The sequence below is a fragment of the Panicum virgatum genome, chromosome 1K, assembly GCF_016808335.1.
Source record: "Panicum virgatum strain AP13 chromosome 1K, P.virgatum_v5, whole genome shotgun sequence".
Classification (NCBI taxonomy): Eukaryota; Viridiplantae; Streptophyta; class Magnoliopsida; order Poales; family Poaceae; genus Panicum; species Panicum virgatum.
The window spans coordinates 40678205-40693683 of NC_053136.1; the positions used below are offsets into that span (position 1 = coordinate 40678205).

Here is a 15479-nt window from a genome sequence, read left to right on the forward strand (position 1 = left end):
GTGACTTGAACGTTTTGACATTGAAGCATGAGTACAACTGCTCTTCAGCAGCTGTTAAGTGTCATCATCAGAAATTTTTGGGGTACATCGAATAAATCTGTTACACTGTATATTAATGTTCAGTCCATGATATAGCACTTGATAAATATACAAATCTGGTTGTGTTATTGCACAGCCAGCTAGGATTAACTGCCCAAAAAATTGAATGGATCCAACAAATAAGATTCAGACAAGAGCTCTCTTGGCCAAGGAATGTGAAAAAGAAATGTCCAAACATGATCCTCTATTGCTCAAATAAACCAGAAATAGCCGCCAAATATCCAGCCAGCTGCAGGAATTGATGAGCATGGGGTCATATATCAGTAGTGTAGAACTGTTGCTAACATTCTAATTTTTAGGTAATTAATTGTTTGGCATCGTATTTCACGGTTATCCATTATGACATTTCTCAAATTATGTTATCTGTATTGATAAAAAAAAACTTGTACGTACTACAAACCGAATTCCTAATGCATTCAGCTTTAAGTACCTGCCCCAAGATACCCTTTCCTGTCCGACCTTCCACTACTAATCCAGCAGTCAGTCCTATCATTGCCAATGCACCGTTAATCGCTTCTGCGTGACGTTGCTTCTGCAAAACAGGCCACAGTTAAATTTGAACAAAACACAATGAAGTATCAATATAGAATACAGACCAATCTTGGAATTCAAAGGGGACCGCAACAGATGGGTTTTCCAGTACAAACTGGGACTAATTAGTGATATTGTATGAGAAAATGACTATTTGTTAACAGAAAGTGGAACTAGTACTAACTTAGCCTCTTAGGAAAATAATAAACATATATCACTCTTGTATCACAAAGGATTTTCAACATCTCACATAAGTTACAACACATATGACATCCTTAAAAAAAAGATGCATATGAAATACCCATGTGAGTAATGCAAGCGACAGTCCACTAGGTAAATCATGTTGCATATCTTTTTGCAATTAGGTTAGGTGCGTCAACTGCACAATATACGATGATGTTTTTGCATGCTCAAAGAATTTAATCCGCAATGGGGAAATTGCAGGACAGCATGAACAGGGAAAAAGGCTAGCTTCACCATCTCACCACCAACTATTGGTGCAAACAAAAGAGAGATTTTTCCCCTTATCCTGAATATTCCTTCCTTTAGCATATATGGTTTATTTAATTTAAAGAATGATACACTCCAATACAGCAACAATGCACCTTCAGCTTTTCTTTGGCCCTGATTTCTTGCATTTGTTTAGCAGCTAGACGCTTAGCTTCCAGTGGATCAACCATCACAACATTTTCACCTGAGCTTCTTTTGCCTTGTGGTGCCTGATTCATTTGAACAAAAGCAGTTGAACTACCAAGAATATACTGTAGAATAAGGATGCAGTAACAGACACTAAAAAAGTTGAATAACTTTCACCAGGGTTAGTACTTAGTATAAGGCATACCATGAAGAGTGCCAAGGCATTAAGGCATTCTGGTTGGATAAAGGCCTTAGCAAAACTAAAGCTTGTTCTAACTAAAAAGAATCAAAATCACATAAAGAGTTCAGGAAATATTATTTGAACAATTGTACTATTAATGTCATAGCCCTACCAACCCTCAAAAATAGATGGCCTACTCAAAAAAAAAAAAAACTGACGCATACATCTGCACTAGCAAAGGCCAGCAGGTGGCTTCTCCGGTGTAATGTATGCCTCCATTGCTTGTATTGGATTGTCCATCTATGAGAGAAAAGACATGTAACTCAGAGGTCAGTTAAGCTAACGCAGGTGCTATTGATGTTACACTAAACCACAACCAGAATATAGCCATTAGAACACAAGTCAAACCAACTGATGTAATTTAAAATTACTGTACTCCTGGACGCTGGCCAACCCCAGTGAAAAATTCAACTGTTCAACCATTGTACAAAAATGAAATTCCCAAGGGTTTGCAACCGAAGAACAGGTTCCGAGCCTGTAAATACTCTAGTTAAGATAGGCATGGATACTAGATACATCAGAATGTCAACTAATTATTCTTCAATACGTTAGACGACGTATGTTCAAGGTAAATTATCAGATTGCTGAGAATATAAAAAAAATTAACAATAAAAGTTCGTGTGACCTGGTGGGCTAGCGTCAGAAACAAATAAAAGTATACGATATCCACATCACTAGAAGTACAACATCTAAAATCATGGAGCACCTTAATTTGGGCTTTGGATAAATGAATTGAGAAAGAGCAATACTGCATCAATGGGGACATGGGCAGCAAGAAACCAGAGGGTCCAGAGCATACCTGAACAAGGACGGGGCAGAGGACACTTGCTGGATCGCGAGGAAGCGGGAGGAGCCGGAAGAGCAAGAGACCGGAGACGGAATCGTCGACGAGAAGCAGAGGCTGGTGGAGCACGCCATTCTTGCTGCTGCCCGCCTCCTCTCCCCTTCTCCCCTCCTCTCCTATTTCTATGGACTCCGGACACCGCCGTCTTCCACAGTTCCACCCTCTAGTTTTTCCCCATTCCGTTACACGAGGTCATCGTTATCCTGTTCGGCTTCTTCGTGGGCTTGGGCCGGCCCATCGCCCAAACGGAAGAGAGAGAGAGAGATCACACTGGATGGTGAGTGAATTGGCACGCTCCCCCGCGCCGCGACGCCACCAGTGGCAACGTTAGCTTCTGCGTGTGGCCGTGGGCGCCCGCGCCCGCCATGACGACCGCCACCGCCATCGTCGCCGGCCATGGCCTCGCCCTGCGCCGGAGCCTCCCGCTCCCTAACCCTCCAGGGCGACCCACCTCAGTCTCCCTCTCCGCGCGGTCCCTCCCGCACGCTCGCCAACGCGTGATTGTTCCGGCCTGCCCGTCGCCGCGCCCGCGCCGGTGCCGGTCCATCTCCGCCGAGAGCTCCGCCGCCGCCTCCGCCGCTGCCGGCACCGCCGAAGAAGAGGCGGACCCCGAGAACTACGCCAACGGGGAGGAGGCGGTGGACCCGCAGGCGGAGGTGTGCTACCTGGACCCCGACGCGGACCCGGCGGCGATCCGGGAGTGGGAGCTGGACTTCTGCTCGCGGCCCATCCTGGACGCGCGCGGCAAGAAGGTGTGGGAGCTCGTGGTCTGCGACGCCACGCTCTCGCTCCAGTTCACCCGCTACTTCCCCAACAACGCCATCAACAGCGTCACGCTCCGCGACGCGCTGGCCGCCGTGCCCGAGGCGCTGGGCGTGCCGGTGCCCGACCGCGTCCGCTTCTTCCGGTCGCAGATGCAGACCATCATCACCCGCGCCTGCGGCGAGCTCGGCGTTAAGGCCGTGCCGAGCCGGCGGTGCGTGGCGCTGCTGCTGTGGCTGGAGGAGCGGTTCGAGGCCGTGTACAGCCGCCACCCGGGGTTCCAGGCCGGCACCAGGCCGCTGCTCGCGCTCGACAACCCGTTCCCCACCACGCTCCCCGAGAACCTCGTCGGCGACAAGTGGGCGTTCGTGCAGCTGCCCTTCTCCGGTGAGTATTTAGTTCGATTTCTACCTTGCTTTAGCCATCCTCAAGACGATTGTGCTTCGTCTGCAGCTGTAAGAGGGGAGGTGGAATCACTGGAGAGGAGGTACGCTTTCGGCGCGGGGCTCGATCTGGACCTGCTGGGGTTCGAGCTCGAGGACAGCACGCTGGTCCCTGGAGTCGCCGTGGAATCATCTCGCGCCAAGCCTCTAGCCGGTAAGTTTGCAGCTAATTTTCAGCCAATGCATGCATACCACATTCTTGTTTTGAAGATGACAATGTGCTGTCAAGCAAGACACCGTGAAATTAACAAGCAGTCTGAAACTCCCGAGGCGGCACTCGAGATGATGTGGTGAATCGACAGTGAATTTTGATTTTTCATGATTAATGCCTGATTGCAAACACAAATGAAATGACCCGTACGATTTCTAGTCGTAACTTGTAAATATGAACTATGGCCTTCCCAAAAAATTTTGTACAGTACTTGTCACATTAAATGTTTGGCACATGCATGAAACATTAAATATAGTTGAAAAAATAACTAATAACACAGTCTAACTGATTACTCCCTCCTTCCCAGTTTATAAGGCATACACGTATATCAAGATTCAAACCTTCTCATCTTTGACCAATAATTTGACTATTAAATTTTTGTTTTTATAATGCAAATTTCATATGATTGGATTCATAATCAAATATAGTTTACAATGATTATAAGCTTATAATCAAAAGTGATATAATATATGATAAATAAATGGTCAAAGTGTTGTTTAGAAGACCGTGCCATGTTCCACCATGCCTTATAAACGGGGAAGGAGGGAGTAGCATGAGATGAATCTTTTAAATCTAATTAGTCTATAATTAGTTTATAATTGGACATTAATTGCCAAATAATAACAAAAGTGCTACAGTATAAAAAATTCAAAAAATTTACCGAACTAAACAGGACCTATAAGAAAATTGCAGTCTTGTAAGCAGTACTCATACATCAGTTGGCTACTCTGATCTCTTTATGCAATGCGTACTGTAAAGTTGAAGAGGGACTGTGTCGAAGAATTGCAGCTGTGCTAGCAAGTTCGCCGTGTCATCACTGTGTTTCCTTTCTGATCTCCTCCATTTTGCAGCGTGGATGAACGGCCTGGAGATCTGCGCGATGGAGGCGGACACGGGCAGGGGGAGCCTGATTCTGTCGGCGGGGGTGTCGACGCGGTACATCTACTCGGGGTACCAGAAGACCCCCGCGGCGACGCAGGAGGCGGAGGCCTGGGAGGCGGCCAAGAAGGCCTGCGGCGGCCTCCACTTCCTGGCCATCCAGGAGAACCTCAACTCCGACGGCTGCGTCGGGTTCTGGCTCCTCCTCGACCTGCCCCCGCCGCCTGTATGATCCACCCGCTGGATGCTTAGCCTGTACTGTACCCTGAATTTTGCAGGAAAAAAAATGGATGTAGCATGTGTAGTGCCGGTACATGGGATCGGTATACAAGATTTTGTTCCGCCCTTTTGCTTGTTTACTAGGCAACATGCCCGTGCATTGCTACAGGTGAAATAAATACCCTCCATAATATGAGTATCAAGTTTCATCATATGAAATATCTATAAGGACATGTATGTCAAAATGCCAAGAGAACTAAACAGTGATTATAGCTATGAACAGAACACCAAAAGATGTAGAGACATTACTAAGTTCAGATTTCCAGAGGCATAACAACATGTGACAGATCAAATGGTCATACTAATAGATGCCTAAACCTTGCTTTACTAATTTAGTGGATGAACTACAGAGCTACAAGCTCACCGGGTGCAATTCCCTTTCACAACATTGTCCATTGGCCACCACACATGAGCAAATCCATATTTTTTTGATAGGTGCAAATCCCTTTGAACATGATATGCAGACAAATCAGTACATGTAGACCCGTTTTATCTAGAAAAAAAAAAAGCGAGGGTCCTTGGCAACCGATCGATTCAGGGGCTGCTCTTCTCTTGACGCCTCATCTTGCTCCTTGGCAATTGATGAACACTACTGAGATTTGAGAAGCACGCGACGGCAGTAAGTGAGGCTGTATTCCATCTAGTCATTAATATTTTCTTCTCCATATTTAATTTTTTCTATATTCGTAATACTCTATCCCAACTACTCCCTCCTTCCCAGTTTATAAGGCATACACGTATATCAAGATTCAAACCTTCTCATCTTTGACCAATAATTTGACTATTAAATTTTTGTTTTTATAATGCAAATTTCATATGATTGGATTCATAATCAAATATAGTTTACAATGATTATAAGCTTATAATCAAAAGTGATATAATATATGATAAATAAATGGTCAAAGTGTTGTTTAGAAGACCGTGCCATGTTCCACCATGCCTTATAAACGGGGAAGGAGGGAGTACTCATTACTGGAGCCCACACACGTCAGCCTCCTCCTCTCTTTTTTTATTCTCTTTCTCTCTCCCCCACCCCGCGCCCTCCCCTCCTTCCCTGTTCTCTCTCTCCAACGGGCCGCCCCCTCCCAGGCGCGTGGTGGCCGGCGAGAGTGCGGCGGCGCGCGGTGGCCTCGGTGTGCGGCCACCCTCCTCGGCAGCCGTCTCCCTCCTCCATCCGGCCATGGAGCTCGAGCGCGGTGACCGGCGCGGGGCAGCTCGGGGCTGTCGGGGGCAGGCCGACGCTCCTCGCCACCGCCCGTGGTCGAGCTCGGCGGGCGGTCGGAGCTCCGTGGCGAAGGGAGCCACGGCGGACGCGCGCGGCCGCGGAGGCGTGGCCGGGGCGGAACGGCGCGTGCGGCGAGGCGGACCGTTCCCATCCCCTACCTCCTCTGCTCCTCCGCCTCCCTCTGTTCCGGCCGGCGCCGCCCCTTCTCTCCCTGCGCCGCCTCCCTCCGGTGAGCAGGGGCCCGACCCTCCCTCCCTCCCCTCTCCCTCTCCCCCCTGCACCGGCGGCGAGGCGAGGCAGGGCTCGGCAAGGCCCTTGTTCCGGTGCTCCCTCCTCCCTGGTATGGCGCGACGCGAGGGAGGGGGGAGGAGGGTGGCGCGGCAGCAAGGGGCCAGGCGGGCACGACCCGCTGCCATGGCGCAGTGACGAGGGGCGAGGCGGGGCACGGCCCGCTGCCATGGCGCGGAGGCGAGGGGCGAGGCGGGCCACGGCCGGCGCGGCGGAGGCGGCGGCGTCTCGTTCCGGAGCAGAAGCAGGGGAAGGATGGCGGCGGGGGGGAGGGGGGGTGCTCCAGCGCGGCATCGGCGGAGCTCCCGTGGCGGCGGCGTTGCGGAGGCGGAGCGTGAGTGCGAGGCGGAGGCGGAGGCGGAGCGCGCCCACCGTTCGATCAGGCCCACCTGTCAGTGAGTAAAGACAGACCAAAGTCGGTACCGCAGAAACGGTCCGCTTAAAGATTACGTCGTCACGCGGTTTCTTCTTGCCAGGTTGGCTTGTCACGCTTGATTTTTCTTCCCTTTTTTCTCTCTCTTTCTCCATGAATGGTCCATTTTTTCGAAGAAGAGGCTCACCTCTCACACAGGCTCCACTAATAAAAAAAATTGTCCACCAAATCCACGACAGGGATGCCAAGCGGGGAAGCTAGCGATTGTAAATTGTTTCTGCCATTTCTGCATTTTTTCTTTCACCGAAACGGAATTTACCCGCCCACGCATGTTTCTGGCAAGTTTACCTCCACTGGCTGCGCATGCTGCCATAACGCCTCCATGACTACCAATATCGCTGGTATCAGATGAGGTGGCAGAGAGAGAAGCTGCAAAAAAAAAAAAAGGCTGTGCTGAGTGTTCCTCCCTCCGTCCGAGTTTAAGTGAACTTATAGGTTTAAACTAGAAATTTTACTGTTCATGTAAAATTACCATAATGTCTCTATAAATGTGTCAGCCATCTTTTCTGCGCACGCAGGTTACAGTGCACATGCAAATAAAAAATAAAGTCCTGCCAAAAAAAGATAGCGATAGCACGCGGCAACATATCTTCTCAATAAATATGTGGTTATGAACAAACACAACATAATAAAAAAAATAAAAGGCCATCAAAGACCAGAAACTTTCAGGAACTCTTTGGCGCCCAACGTGCGTCAGTTGAGGCACCAGACCTAGGTGACCGGTTAATATGAGAAAAAATTTAAATTCTAAACGTCCACTTAATCTTGAATGGAGGGAGTATCTCGCAGCTAGCTTATGACCCATTTCCTGAAACAATGAGAGAGCAGGCGAAGGAATCAAGGTCTGTGTTTAGATCCGTAAAATAGTGGTAAAAAGAGTCACATCGGATACTGTACCACACTATAGTATTTTTTGTTTGTTTGTGGTAATTGTTGTTCTACCATTACCTAACTAGGCTCAAAAAATTCGTCTCGTCGTGTACATCAAAACTATACAATTAGTTTTTTATTTACTTACATTTAATGTTCCATACATGAGACAAAAGATTTGATGTGATAGGTGAATAGTGAAGTTTGGAGAGAGAAATTTTGGAATTAAACACAGCCAAGAGTGCTGGGAATCAGTTTTATATTTTTTACTCGCTCTGTGCTCCACCACAGCTGGCGATTTCGCCAGGATTGTTGGAAGAGGTCTCCAAACTCATCGGCGCGACGGCGCCATCTAGCCCGACGCCCCGCGCCCCGACACCCAACTCCCGAGTCCCGACGATCGATGCCTCCCGCGGCCCGAGTCCCCGCGACAAACGCCCGCGCGAGGGCCCGCTGACGCTCGCCCAACGCCGTCTCAACTCAGACCCTGCTGCCAGATGCAGGGCCCCTAGAGTTTGTCTTCTTGTAGAGGATTTGAGCTCTACAGAAAGAAAGAAGAGTACTCGAGAAAGATAAGAAGTGTATGAGTAATAGAGTGATTTTAGATCTGAGTTATAGCATCTCTGTCAAAATTAACAGGAAGAAGACAGAAGTGGCATATAGGTAAAAGAAACTTCGCACATGGGTAGATAATATGCATCTGTTATAATGGCACGCAAGTAAAAAGAGTCTTATATCTTTCCATCCGCTCTTTCCAACCTTTACTGCTTCTTCATGCTCGATTTGTTCTCCCTCTCTCTTAGTATCGACCGCTACTCCTGCTCACTGCCTTTGGCCACGCCCCATCTAGGCCTCGTTCGGTTTGCTGGCTAGCTGATGGCTGGGCTGATTTGGCGTGAGAGGAAAATACTGCTGGCTGGCTGGTTGGCTGGTGGCTGAGCTGATTTGGCGTGAGAGGAAAACACTGTTGCTGCTGGCTGAACCAGCCAGCCGAACAAGGCGCTAGCTCGCGCGGGGGGTGTTGCCCATATGGCCGCCCACAAAAGCTCGGGAATAGGGATGGCAGCATGCACGTACCTGACGGGTAATGACCACATATACCCGCACCCATTATGATTAAATTTTATCCGTCGGGTTAACTATACCCGCACGCCGGTAGGAAAATGCTTCCATACACGCACCCATGCAGACAATTTATACCCGGGTAACCCGCACCCAAAAGCATACATGAGAATTACATATTATCATACGTTCACATAAAAAATAAATCATACCAAGCTCCACTGTAAAAAAGCTAATAGAAATACGGCAGATGGTTCATTGGCTCATCCCAACAAGCTAATAAAAAATTGAATTTGGGCGAAATTTAAGGGTCATATGGGCTAAAATGAGTTAGGTACTTAGGCTCGCTTGTTTTTTGGCGGGTGTTTCCTACCTTTTTGGCGGGTGTTTCCTACCCGCGGGTAGGCAGGTATGGATAGTATGCATCCACATCCTGTGACATCCCGGAAATTTACCAAAATAAATCACGCGCTAAAAAAAATTTCAAAACTTTTTCAACGTTGAGCTCAATTAACCCTAAACCCTAATTTCCTCCCGGAAATTTTCGCCGTCCCGACACCCGACTTCATTTGTCGTTCCATCTTTTCTTCTCCTCTTTCCGCTGACCATACCCCTCCCTCTTTTTCCTCGCCACCGTCCCATCCTGCGCCGCTCGGCTGCCAGTCGTCCACGCGTGACCGCCGACCCCGAATCTCGCCGGCGTGCGCTCGCTCTTTCTTTCTCTCTTTCTCTATTTCTCTCCTTTTCTTTTTCTTTTCTTTTTCCTTTTCTTTTTCTTTTCCCTCCTTCTCCTCCCCTTCCTCCCTCTCTTCTCTGCCGCGCGCCGCACGCTGCCGAGCAGCTCGCTGCCGCCCTCCCGACCACGCGCGCTCGCGCCTGCTCAGCACCAACTTTCCCCCTCCACGCGCGGCATGCGCCTGCTGCCCACGCGCGCGCCCCTGCGCTTGCACGACGCGCCGAACGCGTCTGCCTCTCGCCGCGCAGCCCGCTCGCCGCCGACTCGTCCTGTCGCATCCACGCACCGCACGCGCACGAGCCCGAGCGCAGCACGCGTTCCACGCGGCCGCGCCGCTCGCCGTGCCGCCTGTCGACCGGTGCACCGCCACCGCCTTCCTGTGCCGCCTCGCCGCTCGTGACGCCTCGCCGCTCGTGCCGCCGAGGATAGAGCCGAGTACGGCGCCCCGCCTAGCCGCCGAGCCGCACTGCTCGCGCACAGCGGCCGGCCCTTCCCCACGTGCGCCTGCCCGAGCCGTCTTGTCGTCCTGAGCCGCCCTCGCCGCCCGCGCGTCGATCCGCGACGCTCGCACGTGGCCAAACGCCATTAATGGCGCCCGCGAAGCTCGCCGGCCGACCACACCGCGGCCACCGCCCCACGGCTCTCCCCATCGCCTTACTCGGCCTATAAAGAGGCCCCCGCGCCACTTCCCCAGCTCCACAACCACCTCCACCGTCGTGCGCCCTCCTCTGCGCAGCAGCGCCAACGCCGCGAGCCTGCTCCGCCGCCGCGCCTGCTTCCCGTGGCCGGCCCGCTCCATCGCCTCCCTGCTCGAGCCAAGGGCCGAGGTAGGTGCCCGGGCCCTCCCTCTCCCTTTTCCCCACGAGCACTCGCCCCTGGCCGCCCCTGCTCGCGCTGCCCATGGCCGCCGCCCGCCGCCACGGCCATGGCCGTCGCACCCCTCCCCGCGAGCCCTCTTTCCCGAAATTGAGGAAGGGGATCGGACCCTCGCATTCCCCTAGCCCTTTTCCCCTTTTTCCCGGTCGCCGCCGTGGCCCAGGACGCTGGCCATAGGACCGCTGGCACCCCAATCCGCCCCTCCTCTGTTCTCGGTGACGAGGGGAGGAAGAAAGGCAGTTTTGCCTTTAGGCCCCTGCCCTTTTTTCTTTTCTTTTATGAACCCTTTCATCTTTAGATCTTTTTTCAAAGAAGCCCCACTATTCTCCCTTTTTACGGATCAGTCCCTCCACAATAAAGAAAATAATTATGTTTAGATCCTTACTCTTTCTAATAGTGACCCTGATATTTTCTAAAAATTACAATCAAGCCCTTGCCCTCTCAAAAATATTTACCAATAAGCCCATAATCCCGGTTTAACCCCTAAACCTCTCTGTAACCTATCATTTCATGCGCCAAACCATCTCCGATCGACCTGAAACTTTACCACGCCAATCCCAACATAGTTTTGGCCATGCCATTAGGGAACCGTCCAAAATTATTACTCCTGTCTCCATATCTTAATTGTTTCCGAATCGAGCTCAGCGATAAAACCTTTATTTCTTTTTCTTGATTGTGTGCTTGTTTGTATGCGTCGTAGATCACGGCGTGAACGAGGGAGAACCCGTCGACGAGCAGTACTGCGAGCAAGTGAACGAGGACCAGTTCCGCGACCCCGAATCCGAAGGACAGTACCTCGATTAGGACTTCCCGGAAGGCTTTGAAGACAGTTCAATCTCATCATTTGATGCATGTTTTGTCCCAGTTTTTATAAACATAACCTATTAGCCTATTTTATAAAATTGCATATGTTTTGCCTGCTGAAAACATGGTTGGATAGCCACCCTTGATTTGTTATAACCATTCCTTGACCACCTAGATTAATGTCTGAATGTGATTTGTTTGGACGTTAATCGCTGCTAGAACGCTTAGGATCTTAAACACAATACAACTTGTTTTATAAAAGGAAAAATGTGTGAGTGTGTGAGTGCTCGTGCCTGTGTGGCAGAGCAAGGAAGGGAGACATCCATCTTGTCACAACTAAGGACCGAGTTGGTGTGTCATCTCACCTAACTCCACTATCGTGCAAACCACTCGACCGTTAGTCTGATAGCCATCAGGAGAGCTGAGAGCAACGGGTGATCAAGGAGAAGAGATTAGCTCTGTGTGACTTATGCCCCAGTTAAAACCACTGTGATAGGTCAATGACCCCTTGGTGGATTCCGTGATGGCTAGTCAGGTCTAGCTAAGGTGGGTAATTGCTTTGTTGGGATCTGCACCGACACTACGGTGATCGAGTTGTGGTACCCCGCTTGTGGGTAAAGTTGCACACCTCTGCAGAGTTAAAATCTATTCGAATAGCCGTGCCCACGGTACTGGGCGAGTTACGGTGTGGTCACATAACTAGTATTTCTTATGGGAACGGACAGGTTGGCGTGAGTGGTTTTGGTAAAGTGTCCGGCAGTTGGGCCGTGTGCTACGGCGGATGAAGAGTCCGATAGCAGCTTAAAACTTGGATCATGTATGGGTCAACACTACGTGTTACCCGGTACAAGGAAAACTTGCTTTGAAAATTATTTCTTTCAAATGAACCCCTGCATAAAAAATTGCTTTCCGCAAATTAAACCCTAGCCTTATCCTTGAATTACCCTGTGCATTATATTCTATTTATACCCCTCTGTGGGTGTGGTTGGACTTGCTGAGTACGTTTGTACTCACCCCATTCTTAATTTTTACAGAGGAAGATCCAGACTTCGTTCCCGAAGACGTTGAGTAGAGGTCCCGTCCTGCACCCAACCTTGCCTGTGGATAGGGCCACCCGCAGGAAGTTCCGTATGGCGCAAGACTCTGATGACCCCCTCTTCGTAGTTAATATCATTTTGTGGGTGTTAGTTGTTATCCTCGCGATAGTGGCGCTTTACTGCCCACTTCCGTGTAGGGTTGTACGGTGATATACAATCTGATGTAATAAAAGTGTTATCAGCCTCCTGGAACTGATATTGTATCACTTTTAAGTCTTCTCTTATGAGGGGACGCTTCAGGTGGTATCAGAGCCGTAAGTTGGCTGTTGGCGCTCCTTAAGTATCCATTTTATCCCCTGTTTAAGTTTAATAATGGCATGAATTTAATATCAAAATCACTAACCATCCTAACCTCGGCCCGATTATTGGTCGTTTTCGCATTTGCACGTATATTTTGGAGGTACTTCGTTTTTGCAGGTTTTTGACCAATTTTGGAGCATGAAATGACGAGGCCCTTGATCACGCAATAACACGAAGAAAGACGAAGGCCAAAGCCCAAACAAAGGACCAAAGGCCATGACGACTAGAAGCTCGTTCATGCACATCCACCCTCCAATGAAGCCCAAAGGACAAAGCCCACAAGATGAGATCGAGATACTTCGGGGCTAAGCAAAGCAAATAGAGATTTAAGGAAGGATTCTCCGTCCTATGCTTTCCCTCGAAGAAATCTCGAAGATAACGACGTCCAACGGGGTGCAATCGTGAAAGGTATAAACTCTAGAAGACTTGGGGAGAAAGGAGGACGCGAGGCGGCGAGAAAATGGGCCAGGCCGGCCGGCCTGGGCCCATTGAGCCGGCCGGCCCAGGCCCTTTTCAGGGAGTCTTGGCCTCCCCTTCGACCTAGGGTTTCCTGAGGCTATTTAAAGACCCCCCAGGCTCACGTAGGAGATCAATTCGGGAGACGACGCCAAGGAGCAGAGAAGATAGAGGGACACCTCTCGGAGAGCCGAGGGTCGTGCTAGTTGTCTACGGGCTTCCCTAACCGATGTGGGAACCTTGCAAGGAAGACCACGTCGGAGTTCTGGAGCTAGGATCATCAAGATCAAAGTAGGGCCCCGGTTGTGATCTTGTGATGTACAATCATTCATGGTGAAGTTACTTGTGATTCCGAATTTTTAGCGACCATGTTCTCTCTTTCGATTTCGTTCTTTTCTTTGGGTTTGCTTCATCCTAGATCTATTATCGAGATAGATCGCTTAGCATGATCTCGTAGTCATGGTGGCTAGAGGTTCATGGCGGAACTACCAAAGGGGGTTCGACTTGCTTCTGGGTGCTTTCGTCCAAAGGGGGGCATCGTGACAGGGCGTTGCTTTAGTAGATGGGGTATCGAAGGATTGGATTGGAGATTTTGGGTTTAAAGATGCTTTTCATTGAGATTCACATCTGACTTGCTTCACTACATCTGGCTTGAACTACAACATATGCAAGATCTAGGTGATCTAGATTGGTTATCTCTAACTTTCTCTTGCTACCTTCGGTGTTTGCTGTTTTTAGTAGATTAGATTCGTTTTACACCACCTCAACACAAAGGATTTTCTATGTTAGTAGATTGTTTCTTGTATCTTTGGTTCCGTGGATTGATAAACCTTGGGGGAATACTCTAAGGGAAAAGCTACACGATCCCGTGCGCTTGCGGTATATAAATTGGGGCGCTAAGGAGCGTCAACATTGGCCGTAGGATGTGACTCTAAGATCGAGACCCTTTTTTCGAGCTGTTCCACATTAGGACTTTCCTTGCTTAATCTTTTGTCCACTCATACACTCATCATTAACTCTTGCCCTGTTCCAGATGGCTGACAATGGATAGAGCGGCGGAATCTGCCACGCAGAGCCCGGCCTTCCTAAGTTTTTGATACTCAGACTGAAACGCATCGGAGTGGTGGACTCACCAGAGTACGTCTACCGGGAGTACGACTACAGGGGCACTCTTCGGTGCGACATGATGATTTTCGTGGGAAAGAGCACCCGCTACCCTGACGTGTACCCCTGGTTCATCTCCACCGCTGGCTTTCGCTTCCCTGACACCTACCGAAAGGCCGCCCGTAAAGCCCTGCGATGTCTGCGTGTGGTCTACAAGCATCACCTTCAGCGGACTCCTATGGGATTTTTCCCTCTTACTGGAGAAAGAGGATGCTCATGGATTGCCCGGATGAGAGGGCTTGGAAGAGAAGAAGAAGACCTAGAAGATACAGTCTCCCACCTATCCATCTACCTCACCGGCCTGGATGAGCTCTACCGCGAACAGGTGGTACAACTGAAGCAACAAGTCCACAGGGCAGAAAAGGCAATCCAAGAAATGGAGGAACAACAGACAAGAGCCGTACGAGCCGAGTATTCCCTAGCCGCTCTCTAAGCCCAATGGCAAGAATACGAGCCTCACAGAGGAATAGGTGGGTGGATAGAGGAAGAACCCGAAGAAACCCATTGGGATAGAGGTACTCAGACCGAAGATGATGTGATGGATCAGTGTCTTCCACCAAAGAAGCGCCCTATCCGGATCGAGAAAGAGTCTCCATGATAGGAGTAGCACTCCAAGCTAGAACCCTATTCTAATAATCATGTATCCATGGAAACTGTACCCCTCCATGTTGTAATAATAAGTACCATTGTCCCCTTTGTATCCAAATACTTGTGCAAAATTTGTTCACTCTATCTTTGATTTCATATGGCTGAGGAAGAATGGACCCAGGGCAATTGCCAAGCAGCACCTGGCTTCCCCACCCTCTTGATCAATGCCCTGGAAAGCCTTGGCGTTATGGAACGCCCAAGGTACTACAGCAGAGAGTACGAGAACCATGGTACCCTCCGCTGCAGGGTGATCCTGGTCATCGCCAGAAGTGACCGCTACCCCGACATCCAGCCATGGCGAGTGACCACCACAGGGTTTAGGCACCAAGACACCTATCCCTTGGCCATCAGGAAGGTGCTCCGTTATCTATGCCGGATTTTTGAAAGACACCTCGCCCCCAATGAGGTTCTTCCCGCCGGCCATCAGAACCCCAGTTTGGGAAGCTCGTATGAGAAGTCTGGAACGGCGCTGCCATGAAGAAGACCTCCTGTACCAAGTGGCTACCTACCTAAACTTCTTGGATCAGCTCTCTGACGAGCAAGCCAGCATCCTGAGGGAGCAGACCCATCGAGCCGAACAAGCAGAGCTCGCGGT

The 15479-nt window shown here is 49.9% G+C and overlaps 2 protein-coding genes across 2 annotated transcripts; one reads left to right on the forward strand and one right to left on the reverse strand.

Annotated features, from left to right (window-relative positions):
• Positions 1-2523, reverse strand: LOC120708141. The gene is made up of 5 exons (XM_039993258.1): positions 2307-2523; positions 1672-1747; positions 1236-1349; positions 530-631; positions 1-328 (listed from the first exon to the last, which is right to left on the reverse strand). Exons 1-5 carry the CDS (start codon positions 2423-2425, stop codon positions 284-286), a joined length of 456 nt encoding a protein of 151 aa, XP_039849192.1. The 5' UTR covers positions 2426-2523; the 3' UTR covers positions 1-283.
• Positions 2524-2635: 112 nt separating this feature from the next.
• LOC120708131 (protein TAB2 homolog, chloroplastic-like) lies at positions 2636-5077 on the forward strand. Its single transcript, XM_039993246.1, has 3 exons — positions 2636-3500; positions 3567-3710; positions 4619-5077. Exons 1-3 carry the CDS (start codon positions 2717-2719, stop codon positions 4876-4878), a joined length of 1188 nt encoding a protein of 395 aa, XP_039849180.1. The 5' UTR covers positions 2636-2716; the 3' UTR covers positions 4879-5077.
• Positions 5078-15479: the final 10402 nt, after the last annotated feature.